The 18,418-nt window shown below is 42.5% G+C and overlaps 1 protein-coding gene across 3 annotated transcripts in view; it reads left to right on the top strand.

Annotated features, from left to right (window-relative positions):
* Positions 1-14,076, top strand: part of cped1 (cadherin-like and PC-esterase domain containing 1) — a 25,428-nt gene extending 11,352 nt beyond the window's left edge. The window contains exons 12-23 of one of the 3 annotated variants that reach the window (XR_013772995.1): positions 3,599-3,666; positions 3,758-3,938; positions 5,231-5,402; positions 9,406-9,505; positions 10,328-10,464; positions 10,625-10,845; positions 10,919-11,020; positions 11,616-11,703; positions 11,790-11,936; positions 12,075-12,950; positions 13,068-13,176; positions 13,458-14,076. Coding sequence is in view for 1 of the 3 variants with exons in the window: in XM_079294062.1 (XP_079150188.1) it covers positions 3,599-3,666; positions 3,758-3,938; positions 5,231-5,402; positions 9,406-9,505; positions 10,328-10,464; positions 10,625-10,845; positions 10,919-11,020; positions 11,616-11,703; positions 11,790-11,936; positions 12,075-12,242 (1,384 nt within the window). In the remaining 2 variants the exon portion in view is untranslated. Of the gene's footprint in view, positions 1-3,598; positions 3,667-3,757; positions 3,939-5,230; positions 5,403-9,405; positions 9,506-10,327; positions 10,465-10,624; positions 10,846-10,918; positions 11,021-11,615; positions 11,704-11,789; positions 11,937-12,074 lie in introns of all 3 variants that reach the window. The other 2 variants (XR_013772996.1, XM_079294062.1) reach the window with 2 other exon arrangements.
* Positions 14,077-18,418: the final 4,342 nt, after the last annotated feature.

Below are 18,418 nucleotides of genomic sequence, written 5' to 3'. Positions count from 1 at the left end.
GTTTAGAGAAAGGACGCCTGCCTTGTAAACTCCTATGGGCCTGATTTGAATACAAAGGTTTTGCTCAAGCTGAATCTGCAATTGGGCGACTGCTACCATCATAACTCCATCTGATCATCCACAACATGACTCAAATATCAAAACATGATCAATACTAAAGTAACAACACAGTCATTACTTGAAACTGAAACATGTCCTGTTCATCTTCAAAAGAAGTTGGTTTTCAAAATTGCGAGAATTCCGTCTCGCTCATCATGGGCTGAAGACTAGTCCTGCGATGCTAAATATCCTTTCACAGGCCGCTGAGGCAGGTAGAGGTGTGTTCAGCGTCACAGACAGCTTGCGCACAGCTGCGAAGAATTCCCCGAATGCTGCGCTCTCGCGGCTCCTGTCAATCCGTGTATATAGCTATAGCTAACGTTAGGCAACTAGTGCTGCACAACTGTCAACACTTCCTCAGCTCACTAACTCGCTAGCGATCCACTGGTGTTGGTCTTCGTCACCACCGTCGTTTGTTGCGGGAGTAGCAGGTGCTTCCATTTCTGCTTCCATCATGAAATCAGTCATCGTAGAGTGGAATTATACTCAGGTAGTCGCCCGCTAGCTATAGCATGTAGCATCCTGGGAATCACTGGGAATCAAACACCGCGGCTTTGAGAGCACTTGTTTGCAATTGTGCATTAACGTGATTAACCAATGATTTAACTTGCTGCTAGGACCACTGATTCAACAAACCTGCTTGCTTGCAGTCTGTGTTCCACCACAGTCCCCGACGCTGCTCTCATGATTCATTTTGTTTCTAAAGATAGATTTGATTTTGTAGCGAGTAACGAAGGTTTCAGGGGAAATGTATCGGAGTAAAAGTATCAGTTTTCTTTGCAAAATGTAGTGAAGTAAAAGTAAAAGTAAACATAAATATAAGTAGTAAAGTAAAGTACAGATACCCAAAAAAACTACTTAAGTACAGTAACGAAGTATTTCTACTTCGTTACTATACACCACTGTTAATATCCATAAGTAAAAAATCTTAATAAATGTCACTAGAATATGCACAAATCTGACTTAAATTTTACCTTATTTTTCACGTCTGTCCTTCTCACTTCTCCAATGGTTGTACACTTTGTCCAGGTTGATGGCTTCGTCTGCTTCTTGCTTTGACTTTATGTCGCTGCCCGTTCGTTTCGCCATGATAAGGGTTAGCATTTGCGTCTCGTAACTCCGCCGCACTGTTGATAGCTAGCTAACCTGCACGGCGCGAATGGGCAGGGCAATAGTGTCAATGCTATGATTGGCTGCGTAGCGTAAGTGAACCGAATCGTATCATTGGCTGGACACCTGTCACTCACTGAGTTACGTTGCAAAATAGTACAGAAAACAAAATTATTATTATTATTATTATTGGTTTAATTGATTAGATAAGATTAGGACTAATATTAGATATTAATTAATACGTTTATGTTGAATTTTATTTTATGCGCTGCATAGATTTTCTTGTGCGCTGAGAATGTGCGAGCAGTGCGCGATTGCTCAAGCGCGCAGCTTAGAGGGAACATTGGTGGTGATGATGGTGGTGATGGTGATGATGATGATGGTGGTGATAATGGTGGTGATGATGGTGGTGATGATGATTATGGTGGTGATGATGGTGGTGATGATTATGGTGATGATGATTATGGTGATGGTGGTGATGATGATAATGGTGATGATGATGGTGGTGATGATGGTGATGATGGTGATGATGATGGTGATGATGATTATGGTGGTGATGATGGTGGTGATGATGATTATGGTGGTGATGATAGTGATGATGGTGGTGATGATGATACTGGTGATGATGATGGTGGTGATGATGGTGATGATGGTAGTGATGATGGTGGCGATGATGGTGGTGATGGTGATGATGGTGGTGATGATGGTGGCGATGATGGTGGTGATGATGGTGCTGATGGTGGTGATGGTGGTGATGATGGTGGTGATGATGGTGGTGATGGTGGTGATGATGGGGATGATGGTGGTAATGGTGGTGATGGTGATGGTGGTGATGATGGTGATGGTGGTGATGGTGGTGATGATGGTGGTGATGGTGATGATGGTGGTGATGATGGTGATGATGATGGTGGTGATGATGGTGGTGATGATAGTGGTGATGGTGATGATGGTGGTGATGGTGATGATGGTGGTGATGATGGTGGTGATGGTGGTGATGATGGTGGTGATGATGATACTGGTGATGATGATGGTGGTGATGATGATGGTGGTGATAATGGTGATGATGGTGGTGGTGATGGTGGTGATGATGGGGATGATGGTGGTGATGGTGGTGGTGGTGGTGATGGTGGTGATGATGGTGATGGTGGTGATGATGGTGGTGATGGTGGTGATGATGATACTGGTGATGATGATGGTGGTGATGATGATGGTGGTGATAATGGTGGTGGTGATGGTGGTGATGATGGGGATGATGGTGGTGATGGTGGTGGTGATGGTGATGGTGGTGATGATGGTGATGGTGGTGATGGTGGTGATGATGGTGGTGATGGTGATGATGGTGGTGATGGTGACGATGGTGATGATGATGGTGGTGATGATGGTGGTGATGATGGTGGTGATGGTGATGATGGTGGTGATGGTGATGATGGTGGTGATGATGGTGGTGATGATGGTGATGATGGTGGTGATGATGATACTGGTGATGATGATGGTGGTGATGATGATGGTGGTGATAATGGTGATGATGGTGGTGGTGATGGTGGTGATGATGGGGATGATGGTGGTGATGGTGGTGGTGGTGGTGATGGTGATGATGGTGGTGATGATGATGGTGGTGATGATGGTGGTGATGATAGTGGTGATGATGATGGTGATGATGGTGATGATGGTGGTGATGATGGTGATGGTGGTGATGATGATGGTGATGATGGTGGTGATGATAGTGGTGATGGTGGTGATGATGGGGATGATGGTGGTGATGATGGTGATGATGGTGGTGATGGTGGTGATGATGGGGATGATGGTGGTGATGATGGTGATGATGGTGGTGATGATGGTGGTGATGGTGGTGATGATGGTGGTGGTGATGATGGTGGTGATGGTGGTGATGATGGTGATGATGGTGGTGATGATGGTGATGATGGTGGTGATGATGGTGGTGATGGTGTTGATGATGGTGGTGATGGTGGTGATGATGATGGTGATGATGGTGATGATGGTGGTGATGATGATGATGATGCTGATGGTGATGATGGTGGTGGTGATGATGGTGGTGGTGGTGATGGTGGTGGTGGTGGTGATGGTGATGATGGTGCTGATGATGGTGATGATGATGATCATGGTGGTGATGATAATGGTTGTGGTGGTGATGATGGTGATGGTGGTGATGATGGTGATGATGATGGTGGTGATGATGGTGGTGATGGTGGTGATGATGGTGATGATGATGGCGATGATGGTGGTGATGGTGGTGATGGTGATGGTGGTGATGATGGTGATGATGGTGGTGATGGTGGTGATGGTACTGGTGGTGGTGATGGTGGTGATGATGGTGATGGTGTGGTGGTGATGATGGTGATGATGGTGATGATGATGATGTTTCCTGCAGAACCGATGAGTCAGAAGAACGGACCAATCAGGAGCCAGCTCTGTCTTCTTCTCAAGACTTGACTGAAGGTAGAGTGAATAATATGAAGCTTTTATAAGAACTACATTCCCATAATGCCTTGGGGCCATGTTGACAGTGTGAGGTCTCTGTGTGATTCAGGTCCCTGTGTGGACCCCCTCCTCAGACAGATCTACAGCGACCTCACCCTGATCCCCCCCTTCAGCCCCCGGGTGAAGGAGTACCGGGCCGAGGTGACCTTTGACACGGTGATGGTTAGGATCCGCCCACAGCCCGTCAGCTCAGCCTGTCGGGTCCACCTGGACGAGCACCGAGGACCCAGGTGAGACCAGGACCTCTGACCCTGATCCTGACTCCAGACCCTAGACTCCTGAACACTGACTTGTGACTCTTGACTCTTGTCTCCTGAACACTGACTCTTGACTCTTGACTCCTGAACACTGACTCTTGACTCCTGAACACTGACTCCTGACTCTTGACTCTTGACTCTTGACTCTTGACTCTTGACTCTTGACTCTTGACTCCTGAACACTGACTCCTGAACACTGACTCTTGACTCCTGAACACTTGACTCCTGAACACTGACTCTTGACTCCTGAACACTGACTCCCGACTCCTGAACACTGACTCCCGACTTCTGAACACTGACTCCCGACTTCTGAACACTGACTCCTGACTCCTGAACACTGACTCCTGACTTCTGAACACTGACTTCTGAACACTGACTCCTGAACACTGACTCCTGAACACTGACTCCTGAACACTGACTCCTGAACACTTGACTCCTGAACACTTGACTCTTGACTTCTGAACACTGACTATTGACTCCTGAACACTGACTCCTGACTCTTGACTACTGAACACTGACTCCTGACTCCTGAACACTGACTCCTGACTCCTGAACACTTGACTCATGACTGCTGACTCCTGACTCTTGACTCTTGACTCCTGAACACTGACTCCTGAACACTGACTCCTGAACACTGACTCTTGGCTCCTGAACACTTGACTCTTGACTCCTGAACACTAACTCTTGACTCCTGACTCCTGAACACTGACTCCTGAACACTGACTCCTGGACACTGACTGCTGAACACTTGACTCTTGACTCCTGAACACTGACTCTTGACTCCTGACTCCTGAACACTGACTCCTGACTCCTGAACACTGACTCCCGACTCCTGAACACTGACTCCTGACTTCTGAACACTGACTCCTGAACACTGACTCCTGACTTCTGAACACTGACTCCTGAACACTGACTTCTGAACACTGACTCCTGACTCCTGAACACTGACTCCTGACTCCTGAACACTGACTCCTGACTTCTGAACACTGACTCCTGAACACTGACTCCTAAACACTGACTCCTGAACACTTGACTCCTGACTCCTGAACACGACTCCTGAACACTGACTCTTGACTCCTGACTCCTGAACACTGACTCTTGACTCCTGACTCCTGAACACTGACTCTTGACTCCTGACTCCTGGCTCTTGACCTCACAGCTCAGAGTATTGAGTTCAGGTTCTTCGTCTTTGTCTTCGCCTCATTTCTTTACGTCTGACTCAAAGTTGTTGATGATGAAGATAAAACGTCTCTCTTCATCTCCAGGATGGCGAACTACCCGGTCGGCCTCGGCAACAGCCGGATCAGCATCCTGGTGACGGACGATGATGGCGAGCCGGAGTCCGTCGTCATGACGATCTACACCGTCCGCGTGTACCGGGAGAGCCGGCCCAGTCTGCCGATGTTCGGCGATCACGTGACCTGCGGCTTCGTGCAGGTACGTCAGCCGCTCTCCTATTGGCTGCTGGGCTGTGGGCGGGGGGGGGGGGGCAGGATGTGATGTCAGGTGGTCAGGTCATAAATAACGATGACTCATCATTTAAATTCTGCCATCTGAGCCGAGCGGTGATGTCATAACATTTAACATAATTAATCCAGTTTTATTTTTTTATTTTAGATTTGTTTTCATCCAAACACACAAACACAAACTAGGCAAAAACAACAAATAACAATAAAAAAGAAGGAAAATAAATCAAATAAAAAATTAAATTAGAACCCAAATTAATCCAATTCATTTATTTAAATAAAAGATATTTACATTTTTATTCGTCCAAACACACAGATACAAAAAGTAGGCAAAATAAAAAATGTAACAACAAAAATATTTTAAAAAACAGTAGAATGAATAAATAAATAAAAAGGAAAATAAACTAAATATATATGTTTTAATCCAGTAAAAATAATTAATCCAGTTTAATTTGTAAAGGTTAACATCTGGACTTCACATCTGTTTGAAACCTTCTTCAGTATGACGTCATCTGTGTCATCTTCCTCTTCATCAGAGCTGCAGTTCAACCAGCAGGTGACAGCGTAACACTCAGAGTTTAATCTTTTACTCTGAAAAACAGCCTCTCACCTTCAAAATAAAACTCTTCAAATTAAACACAAATCAACGAGTTTCAAAAAGAATAATATGTTTCTGGATTTCATGACACCCTTCAACATGTGTTTATTCTAAGTTTGTAATGACAAAATACTTCCTGTTGTTTTTATTGTTGACCAAGTTTATTTCTCTCATTATTTTGTGAATAATTTATATATTCATGAATAAATATATCATGAATAGATAACAATTTAAAATGCATTAGTTACTCTCGATATATTTAAAAACAACAAAATGAACATTTCGACCTCAATATTTAATATTTTGTTTATTTAATATGTTCATAAAACAAAGTCTATCTATTCATCATAAAAACTGTTTATTCAGAATAAAGTCTCATTAATATTCTGCTACACAAATTAAATATTAATCTTCATGATAAAAGTGAAATCATTCCAAAAACTAGAATAATGAAAATGAAGTTACATCAATTTATATATATATATATATATATATATATATATATATATATATATATATATATATATATATATATATATATATATATATATATATATATATATATATATATATATGATATAAACAAACCCTTCTTTAATCGTCTTTATTATTTAATATGTCATCTTTAATCTTTATTATTTAACTTTATTACTATTTAACTGTATTCACATTTCTTTAACCTGCAGATGAATGAAGACTCATTGAGACATTAATGTTACATTTAAATGAGAGAAAAACTGAAATAAACTATAAATATAAATCTGAAGTAATTTCATCACAAAAACATTCTGGATTATTTCTTTGTTTGAGTCACAACAACAACCCTCTGAAACATAAACAGGGTTCAATATTCAATGACCACGTTTATCCATCACACAAAGAGGTCTTGAGTTCTGGGTCTTTAGTTCTGGGTCCTGGTCTCTGGGTCTTTAGTTCTGGGTCCTGGTCTCTGGGTCTTTAGTTCTGGGTCCAGGTCTCTGGGTCTTTAGTTCTGGGTCCTGGTCTCTGGGTCTTTAGTTCTGGGTCCAGGTCTCTGGGTCTTTAGTTCTGGGTCCAGGTCTCTGGGTCTTTAGTTCTGGGTCCTGGTCTCTGGGTCTTGGTCTCTAGGTCCTAGTCTTGGTCTCTGGGTCTTGGTCTCTAGGTCTTGGTCTCTAGGTCTTGGTCTTGGTCTCTAGATCTTGGTCTCTAGGTCCTGATCTCGGTCCCGGTCTTGGTCTTCGGATCTTGGTCTTCAGGTCTTGGTCTCTAGGTCTTGGTCTCTAGGTCTTGGTCTTGGTCTCTAGATCTTGGTCTCTAGGTCCTGATCTCGGTCCCGGTCTTGGTCTTCGGATCTTGGTCTTCAGGTCTTGGTCTCTAGGTCTTGGTCTCTCAGTCCTGGTCTTGGTCTCTAGGTCTCTAGTTTCCTGGTCTTCAGGTCTTGGTCTCTAGGTCTTGGTCTTCAGGTCTTGGTCTTCAGGTCTTGGTCTCTAGGTCTTGGTCTCTCTGTCCTGGTCTTGGTCTCTAGGTCTCTAGGTCCTGGTCTTCAGGTCTTGGTCTCTAGGTCTTGATCTTCAGGTCTTGGTCTTCAGGTCTTGGTCTCTAGGTCTTGGTCTCTCTGTCCTGGTCTTGGTCTCTAGGTCTCTAGGTCCTGGTCTTCAGGTCTTGGTCTTCAGGTCTTGGTCTCTAGGTCTTGGTCTTCAGGTCTTGGTCTTCAGGTCTTGGTCTCTAGGTCTTGGTCTCTCAGTCCTGGTCTTGGTCTCTAGGTCTCTAGGTCCTGGTCTTCAGGTCTTGGTCTCTAGGTCTTGGTCTTCAGGTCTTGGTCTCTCGGTCCTGGTCTTGGTCTCTAGGTCCTGGTCTTCAGGTCCTCTCTGTGTGATGAAGACCGGCGGCGGTGCGTTTGATGTCCTCAGTGGGTGCTCTGTGTCGTGGCGCGGCGGTCCAGCGGCGGTCCAGCGGCGGTCCAGCGGCGGTCCAGCGCTGGTCCAGCGGTGGTCCAGCGCTGGACCAGCGGCGGTCCAGCGGCGGTCCAGCGGTGCTGATCTCAGAGCAGCGTCCCGAGTGTTTGAGAGCTGACTCTGACTCTCAGGTACGAACAAGAAAATCCCTGTTAAGTTTTCTTCTCTCACTTTGTTGTGAACTGAGATGCCGCCGTGCAGAATGTGACGCCGCCGTGAAGAAACCTGCGTGTGTGTGTGTGTGACGGCCCCTCTGAAGTCGGGTCCAGACCCGGCGGCTCCCACGGGGCCCCGAGCTGAGGTGTCCTGGTTTACTTTACCGCTGACCTCTGACCAGGAGAGGAGGACGCTGGCCAGAGATCTGTGGAACAAGAGAAGAAGAAGAAAGCTTTGATTTAAGGGAGAGAAGAAGAAGAACGCTTTGATTTAAAAGAGAGAAGAAGAGGATGAAGAACGCTTTGATTTCAGGGAGAGAAGAAGAAGAACACTTTGATTTCAGGGAGAGAAGAAGAAGAACACTTTGATTTCAGGGAGAGAAGAAGAAGAAGAAGGCTTTGATTTAAGGGAGAGAAGAAGAAGAAGAACACTTTGATTTAAGGGAGAGAAGAAGAAGATTATGAACGCTTTGATTGAAAGGAGAGAAGAAGAAGAACGCTTTGATTTAAAAGAGAGAAGAAGAAGATGAAGAATGCTTTGATTTAAGGGAGAGAAGAAGAAGAACACTTTGATTTAAGGGAGAGAAGAAGAAGAAGAACAACAACAACAACAACAACAACACTTTGATTTGAGGGAGAGAAGAAGAAGATGATGAACGCTTTGATTGAAAGGAGAGAAGAAGAACGCTTTGATTTAAAGGAGAGAAGAAGAAGAAGAACGCTTTGATTTAAAAGAGAGAAGAAGAAGAACGCTTTGATTTAAAAGAGAGAAGAAGAAGAACGCTTTGATTTAAAAGAGAGAAGAAGAAGAAGAACAACACTTTGATTTAAAAGAGAGAAGAAGAAGATGAAGAATGCTTTGATTTAAAAGAGAGAAGAAGAAGATGAAGAACGCTTTGATTTAAAGGAGAGAAGAAGAAGAAGAAAGAAGTCAATAATGAGAAGAAGAAGAAGAAGAAGAATGCTTTGATTTACAGGTTTCCTTGTATTGATCCAGGAGACACCAGATCACTGTCACGTCATCAAATTCAAAACATCAATAAAATAAAACGACTCATCCAAACAGAAAAATATCAACTTGTCATACATGAACGATCAGCTCTCCCTCTGCCCCCTGATGTAAAGGAGAGAAGAAGTTAAAACAAAAAAATCAGCTTCATTTAATAAACATTGAGACTGAAAATATAAATATATTTGTATAGGTATGTATATAAGTATAAGTAAATGGTATAAATGTCCTGTTAATATATATGTATATAATGTTAAAGAGTCCTCTGTGTCTTTCAGGATTGTGGTCTTCCGGTCCAGCCTGGTCGGTCTTGTGGTCTCCAGCCTCTCATCAGGACCCAGAGTTCACTTCAGACCTGCAGCTCAGGACACGTACCAGGTCTGATGTCACTTCCTGTCACCTGTGAAGACACAATGACACGTTCACATTGTTCTTTGTTACACTGGATGTATTTAACTCTGTCTCTGTCTCACCTGTCTGTCTCTCTCTGTCTCACCTTTCTGTCTCTGTCTCACCTGTCTGTCTCTCTCTCACCTGTCTGTCTCTCTCTCACCTGTCTGTGTCTCTCTCACCTGTCTGTCTCTCTCTCACCTGTCTGTCTCTCTGTCTCACCTGTCTGTCTCTCTCTCACCTGTCTGTCTCTCTGTCTCACCTGTCTGTCTCTCTCTCACCTGTCTGTCTCTCTGTCTCACCTGTCTGTCTCTCTCTCACCTGTCTGTCTCTCTCTCACCTGTCTGCCTCTCTCTCTCTCTCACCTGTTTGTCTCTCTCTCTCACCTGTCTGTCTCTCTCTCACCTGTCTGTCTCTGTCTCACCTGTCTGTCTCTGTGTCTCACCTGTCTGTCTCTCTCTTACCTGTCTGTCTCTGTCTCACCTGTCTGTCTCTCTCTCACCTGTCTGTCTCTCTCTCACCTGTCTGTCTCTCTGTCTCACCTGTCTGTCTCTCTCTCACCTGTCTGCCTCTCTCTCTCTCTCACCTGTCTGTCTCTCTCACCTGTCTGTCTCTGTGTCTCACCTGTCTGTCTCTCTCTTACCTGTCTGTCTCTGTCTCACCTGTCTGTGTCTCTCTCACCTGTCTGTCTCTGTCTCACCTGTCTGTGTCTCTCTCACCTGTCTGTCTCTGTCTCACCTGTCTGTGTCTCTCTTACCTGTCTGTCTATCTCTCTCACCTATCTCTCTCTCTCTCACCTGTCTGTCTCAGGTCGGTGGGTGGTCCCGTGTCTCAGCTGTTCTGACAACAGGACGTGTGATTGGAGGGAGGTTGCTTGGCAACCAGACAGCTGTTATCACCCGTTGGTGGACCGCCCCCTTCTGCAGGACTGTCTGACGGACAGGAAGGTGAGTTCAGCTCAGACCAAACACTGATTGATTGAAACATCTGCTTCAACATGTGGTCCAACATGTGGTCCAACATGTGGTCTACTATGTGGCCTAACACCTGATCCAACACGTGGTCCAACACCTGGTCAGCAATCTGAATCCTCCCGTCTCTCCTCAGGTGTTGTTTATCGGCGACTCAACCAATCGTGGGATGATGTACTTCCTGATGGAGCGGGTGAACTCCAGTCTGGAGGACTGGGGGAAGGCTCACGACACGCTGGTCTACAGGAACCTGAACGGGGGCCAGACTCTGGTGAGCTACTCGTATTATCCTCAGTTCTGGATGGAGAAGAACCAGAGGCCCACCTTCAGACAGGCTCTGCTGCAGCTGATCGACAGGTGAGAGGGGACACCTGGAGAGGTCCTCAGAGGACATGCAACGTTCTCCTGCTGATGACTTTTCTCCCTGAAGGTCTCGACCTCTGGTGAACTCTAACCTGACGGTCCTGGTGGTGGGAGGAGTCCAGTGGCTCAACACCAATCACCTGAGGACAGTCAGAGAGGTGCTGAACAGGTGAGCAGCTGACACATCCAATGAAACCAAAGCAGTCACAACTTACATTCAAGTACGATTTAAAAATGTACTTTTATTTGTGTTTATTTGCAAAAGAAGATTCTCACCAAAAATTGTGTTATTGTAAATTTTCGACATGAGTTTAAGAGATAATTTCATAGATATGTTCTAGCCATAGACTTCTACTGAGGAGAACATGTTAGTGTCTTTTCTACCAACAAGATCATCACTGAAGATGAGCTCCAGAACAGAGTGGGAACCCTGGGACCATGAACCAGGAACCACGTTTTCTTTAGACCTTCTTTGCTGTTTGTTTCATGTGTAAACAACAGTATCATCAGCGTACAGGTTCACATCCACGCAGAAGCTCAAAACCAGAGAACCTAAACCTGATCCCTGTGGAACTCCTGTTCTGATTGTCATGTAAAAACTCCTGTTCGACCTTTACGGGGTGTGGTGGAGCCCTGAAACTCCACTGGTCCAATACTGTAGACTGTACAGATGCTAAAGTTATGGGGCTATCAAAGTCAGGATTGTGGTTTCTATGACACCTACTCCTCCTCCTCCTCCTCCTCCTCCTCCTCCTCCTCCTCAGAGAGTCCCTCAGTGACGTCCTGGTGCTGGTGAAATCTTTGGGGATGGGGTTCCATCTTCCTGTTGACGGGATCCGGTCTCTCAGTCTGGTACGTTCACGTTTCATGTCCGGCATCACGTTTAAAAAAAAGCTCTTCTGTACTCTGAAGGACTTAAAATGGATCTGTTCTTTCAGAAAGAGGTCCAGGATCTCTACAGAGAGAACCAGAACATCATCACCGCAGCAAAGCATCATGGGTACGAGGTGATTGACACCTTCAGCATCACGATGGGTCGGTACAAAGAGTTCCTGCAGGGACGATGTGCCTGCCACTTTCATGAGGTGATAGAGTTTGATATGTCAGATAATAATGTTTATTCATCCTTTAAATACGAAACATAATAAGAGGAATCAAAGTACAACTCTTCAATCTCAATGAACCTCGTTGAAGAACATCTGACTCTTCTTCTGCTGTAACAGGTGGAGAAGTTCTGGTCCTCCGGGCTCTCAGACGACACAACGGACCAGGAGGCGTGGCCTAAAGGTTCGTCCTATCACGTGAGAGGACCAGTGAACCAGGTGTACTCTGAGATCCTGCTGAGTCGCCTGTGTTCTAAAACCAGAAACAGAACACCTGAGAGAGAGTGAGTGTGTGTGTGTGTGTGTGTGTGTGTGGAGGATCAATGGAGCTCTGCTGAAGGATGAATAGAAGTAGAGCTTGTACTTTACTAATGGTCTTGTGATTCTCAACGAGTTCTTAAAGTGACAAAGGAACATCTGTACACATTTCTCTTCATTCATGCTGATGTTTCAGCTGCTTTGTAATGATTCTGCTGTTATGGATGCTAACTAGCCACTGGTGCCTACTTTGTAGATTTTGATCCTTGCTAGCTGTTTCTAATGCATTGTAGCTTGTCTGTGATGCATACTAACGAGTTTATTATGCATACTAACTAGTTTATTGTGCATACAAATTAGTTTGTAATACACTAACTACTTTTTGTGCACAATAGTCTCTGATGCATACTTACTAGGTTTAGTGAACAATAACTTGTCTCTGATGCATACTTACTAGGTTTAGTGAACAAGAACTAGTCTCTGATGCATACTTACTAGGTTTAGTGAAATAGTCTCTGATGCATACTTACTAGGTTTAGTGAACAATAACTAGTCTCTGATGCATACTTACTAGGTTTAGTGAACAATAACTAGTCTCTGATGCATACTTACTAGGTTTAGTGAACAATAACTAGTCTCTGATGTATACTTACTAGGTTTAGTGAACAATAACTAGTCTCTGATGCATACTTACTTGGTTTAGTGAACAAGAACTAGTCTCTGATGCATACTTACTAGGTTTAGTGAACAATAACTAGTCTCTGATGCATACTTACTAGGTTTAGTGAACAATAACTAGCCTCTGATAAATACTTACTAGGTTTAGTGAAATAGTCTCTGATGCATACTTACTAGGTTTAGTGAAATAGTCTCTGATGCATACTTACTAGGTTTAGTGAAATAGTCTCTGGTGCATACTTACTAGGTTTAGTGAACAATAACTAGTCTGATGCATACTTACTAGGTTTAGTGAAATAGTCCCTGATGCATACTTACTAGGTTTAGTGAACATTAACTAGTCTCTGATGCATACTTACTAGGTTTAGTGAACAAGAACTAGTCTCTGATGCATACTTACTAGGTTTAGTGAACAATAACTAGTCTCTGATGCATACTTACTAGGTTTAGTGAACAATAACTAGTCTCTGATGCATACTTACTAGGTTTAGTGAACAAGAACTAGTGTCTGATGCATACTTACTAGGTTTAGTGAACAATAACTAGTCTCTGATGCATACTTACTAGGTTTAGTGAACAATAACTAGTCTCTGATGCATACTTACTAGGTTTAGTGAACAATAACTAGTCTGATGCATACTTACTTGGTTTAGTGAACAATAACTAGTCTCTGATGCATACTTACTAGGTTTAGTGAACAATAACTAGTCTGATGCATACTTACTTGGTTTAGTGAACAATAACTCGTCTCTGATGCATACTTACTAGGTTTAGTGAACAATAACTAGTCTCTTATGCATACTTACTTGGTTTAGTGAACAATAACTCGTCTCTGATGCATACTTACTAGGTTTAGTGAAATAGTCTCTGATGCTGACCTGATCAGTTTTTCTGCATCTGCGGTCAGAGGAACATCCTTAGTAATATTATAGAGGATTCATATTTATAGATATCATATTTAATCACTTTGTCTTTCTCTGCCTCTTCCATATGTATGTATATGTATAAGCCTCAGTTATTGACTTTATTTTGTATATCAGATAATATTCAGAACCAAAGAAATGTCTTATTGATTCTCTGCTTATGTTTCTATATTTTTCTACTGATGTATATCTCCAAACATGTTTACATGCTTTATATGAATGTTGTGATTCTCCTCTTTAAAATATGAAAATGACAATTTATCAACAGCAAAATGATTTATTTTACTATATTTTTCACAAAACTCTTTATTGTATTTCATGAATGTTAAAGAATCTCTTTTCAAATATTTTTTCTACTTTAAACTTTCACAAATTCACCTTTTTAAAAAACTGTGTAAATTGTGTTTTTATACATTTTAATATATCTATTGCCATAAAAGTTCTAAGTATCATAAAACTGCGTTTTATCAACTGCTGTTGTTATCTTTGAACTTTCTCTTTTATCTCTGTCTTCATCACTTTATGGCTTCATCACTTTCTCTTCATGTCTTCATCACTTTCTCTTTATGTCTTCATCAATTTATCTCTTCATGTCTTCATCACTTTATGGCTTCATCACTTTCTCTTCATGTCTTCATCACTTTATGTCTTCATCACTTTCTCTTTTATCTCTTTATGTCTTCATCACTTTATCTCTTTATGTCTTCATCACTTTCTCTTTTATCTCTTTATGTCTTTATGTCTTCATCACTTTCTCTTTTATCTCTTTATGTCTTCATGTCTTCATCACTTTCTCTTTTGTCTCTTTATGTCTTCATCACTTTATCTCTTTATGTCTTCATCACTTTCTCTTTTATATCTTTATGTCTTTATGTCTTCATCACTTTCTCTTTTATCTCTTTATGTCTTCATCACTTTATCTCTTCATGTCTTCATCACTTTATGTCTTCATCACTTTCTCTTTTATCTCTTTATGTCTTCATCACTTTATCTCTTTGTCTTCATCACTTTCTCTTTTATCTCTTTATGTCTTCATGTCTTCATCACTTTCTCTTTTATCTCTTTATGTCTTCATCACTTTATCTCTTTATGTCTTCATCACTTTATCTCTTTGTCTTCATCACTTTCTCTTTTATCTCTTTATGTCTTCATCACTTTCTCTTTTATCTCTTTATGTCTTTATGTCTTCATCACTTTCTCTTTTATCTCTTTATCTCTTTATGTCTTCATCACTTTCTCTTTTATCTCTTTATGTCTTCATCACTTTATCTCTTTATGTCTTCATCACTTTCTCTTTTATCTCTTTATGTCTTCATCACTTTCTCTTTTATCTCTTTATGTCTTCATGTCTTCATCACTTTCTCTTTTATCTCTTTATGTCTTCATGTCTTCATGTCTTCATCACTTTCTCTTTTGTCTCTTTTCATCTGATTCGCTTCTCTTTCATTGTGACGGAAGTTCTTTCTTGACTGATGAAGCGGTTTGATGAAGAAGAGAAGCAGTTTGATGTGTTGATGAATGAGATGACGCAGAGAGATATTCTTCTGATGATCAGGAGCGAGTCTGTGTTGGAGCTCGTGTTTCCTGCTTTAGTCGGACCCGTGAACCGAACTCATTTAAAGACGAGACCGGGTGAAGACCAGCAGACTGCCGTTTGTGTCTCTGCTCTTTCTGTCCGTCCAATTAGCGTCCGGCTGTGACGTCATCTTCTGAATATGAATCCCCTACTGGTCCAATGAGGATCCTCCCGGACTGGGACGGACTGGGTCCACTTCACGCGGACAGTCTGCAACGCTTCATATCCCCGTTAATGAACCGAGCCCCGGACTGACCCACGTGCTGCTGGACCGGGTTCTGGTGTGAGACGGACTGAGCGCAGGTAGATGAAGCGGTCATGGAGACCCGGAGCTGTGGAGTCCGACACATGTGCACTCTGACCCTGCTGCTGGTCTCCGTGTGTCCGCTCTGCTGCAGAGCCTCCTGGATGTGAGTAGACCAGAGACCGAGAGGGACCCGCTCCGTTCAGGCCTCGCAAGATCTGATCCGGTTTATGGATCTGATTGACTTCAGAGATCACAAACTTATTTTTCTACGAACACCAGAATCGTGCGCGTGCATCTGAGCTGTCGCGTGCGTTTTACTCTGTAATTCATTTTAACTTGAAGTATTAATTCAATTATTTCTTCATTTAATTCACCGCTTCAGATTATTATTCAAATCCCGTTTTTAAATTCATAGAATCGTCTTTAGAGACGGTTATTAATAAAGACGGTTATTAATAAAGACGGTTATTAATAAAGTCGTTTAAAGTCTAATTTATACATAAATACAACAGATCCACTGTGAACACTGAGCAGGGGCAGTGGTGTATAAAGTACTCAAAAGCCATACTTGAGTAAAAGTAAAGATACCTTACTGGAAAACTACTCAAGTAAAAGTAAAAAGTCACCTCTTAGAATACTACTTGAGTAAAAGTCTTAAAGTATCTGATATTTATTGTACTTAAGTACAAAAGTACTTAAGTATCAAAAGTAATTTTCTGATATTAAATGTACATGATAACCTGTTCATTGAAAGTAAAAGTACAAGTAAATACTGTTAATAAAAAAGCAAAGGGTCAGAATTGTGAGAATGATGAAGTTTATTCTTTGAAGTGCTGTGGCACCATGACCAAGGACATGGAGCTGTGTTGAACATAATTGGGTTGGCTGTGATCCATCCAGGAGCAACAATGTTAAACATAATATATTGTACATAAGTATACTTTTGCATCTACTATGAACTTATCATCATAATTCTCCGTAAAGCAATATGACACTATGAAGGAGTTGTAACAGTGCGTTTATAAGTATGCTCATTAGACTAGAGGATATAGAGGACAAATGCATAATATTATGTTCAGCAAAACATATCCACTTGATGCATCAGGTCAGTGTTTAGAGAAAGGACGCCTGCCTTGTAAACTCCTGTGGGCCTGATTTGAATACAAAGGTTTTGCTCAAGCTGAATCTGCAATTGGGCGACTGCTACCATCATAACTCCATCTGATCATCCACAACATGACTCAAATATCAAAACATGATCAATACTAAAGTAACAACCCAGTCATTACTGGAAACTGAAACATGTCCTGTTCATCTTCAAAAGAAGTTGGTTTTCAAAATTGCGAGAATTCCGTCTCGCTCTTCTTGGGCTGAAGACTAGTCCTGCGATGCTAAATATCCTTTCACAGGCCGCTGAGGCAGGTAGAGGTGTGTTCAGCGTCACACACAGCTTGCACACAGCGGCGAAGAATTCCCCGAATGCTGCGCTCTCGCGGCTCCTGTCAATCCGTGTATACAGCTACAGCTAACGTTAGGCAACTAGTGCTGCACAACTGTCAACACTTCCTCAGCTCACTAACTCGCTAGCGATCCACGGGTGTTGGTCTTCATCACCACCGTCGTTTGTTGCGGGAGTAGCAGGTGCTTCCATTTCTGCTTCCATCATGAAATCAGTCATCGTAGAGTGGAATGCTACTCAGGTAGTCGCCCGCTAGCTTATAGCATGTAGCATCCTGGGCATCACTGGGAATCAAAACACCGCGGCTTTGAGAGCACTTGTTTGCAATTGTGCATTAACGTGATTAACCAATGATTTAACTTGCTGCTAGGACCACTGATTCACCAAACCTGCTGGCTTGCAGTCTGTGTTCCACCACAGTCCCCGACGCTGCTCTCAGGATTCATTTTGTTTCTAAAGATAGATTTGATTTTGTAGCGAGTAACGAAGGTTTCAGGGGAAATGTATCGGAGTAAAAGTATCAGTTTTCTTTGCAAAATGTAGTGAAGTAAAAGTAAAAGTCAACAGAAATATAAGTAGTAAAGTAAAGTACAGATACCCAAAAAAACTACTTAAGTACAGTAACGAAGTATTTCTACTTCGTTACTATACACCACTGAGCAGGGGACAGTGAGACAGTGAGACAGACAGTGAGACAGACAGACAGTGAGACAGTGAGACAGACAGACAGTGAGACAGTGAGACAGACAGACAGACAGACAGTGAGACAGTGAGACAGACAGACAGACAGTGAGACAGACAGACAGTGAGACGGACAGACAGTGAGACAGTGAGACGGACAGACAGTGAGACGGACAGACAGTGAGACAGTGAGACGGACAGACAGTGAGACGGACAGACAGTGAGACGGACAGACAGTGAGACAGTGAGACAGACAGACAGTGAGACGGACAGACAGTGAGACGGACAGACAGTGAGATGGTTAAATATCTGGAATAGAGATTTTATGTTTCTCATATGATTTGTTTTTACCTCATGGTGTTAAATTGTCTTCAAATTGTGTCCGATTAAAATTGGAAGATGAGCTTTTTAATAATTTGAATTAAACTAATCATAATAAAGTTCTGTCATTTATTCTGTCTGACTTTGAGCTGAATCTTTGACGTTAATATAGATTTATGATCAAAATGTCTCTTTAATTCAGAGCACGTGCTCGTCCTCGTTTATAAAGACATTCATCTAAATATATTTAATGTTTAATGTTTCAGCTGAAACTGATTTGTTACATTTACAGAAATAAAACAGTTCACTTTAATAACTAAT

This window comes from Melanostigma gelatinosum (assembly GCF_949748355.1).
Source record: "Melanostigma gelatinosum genome assembly, chromosome: 22".
Taxonomy (NCBI): domain Eukaryota; kingdom Metazoa; phylum Chordata; class Actinopteri; order Perciformes; family Zoarcidae; genus Melanostigma; species Melanostigma gelatinosum.
The sequence above is the reverse complement of the archived record's forward strand: the minus strand, read 5'-3'. Positions and strand labels throughout refer to the sequence as shown.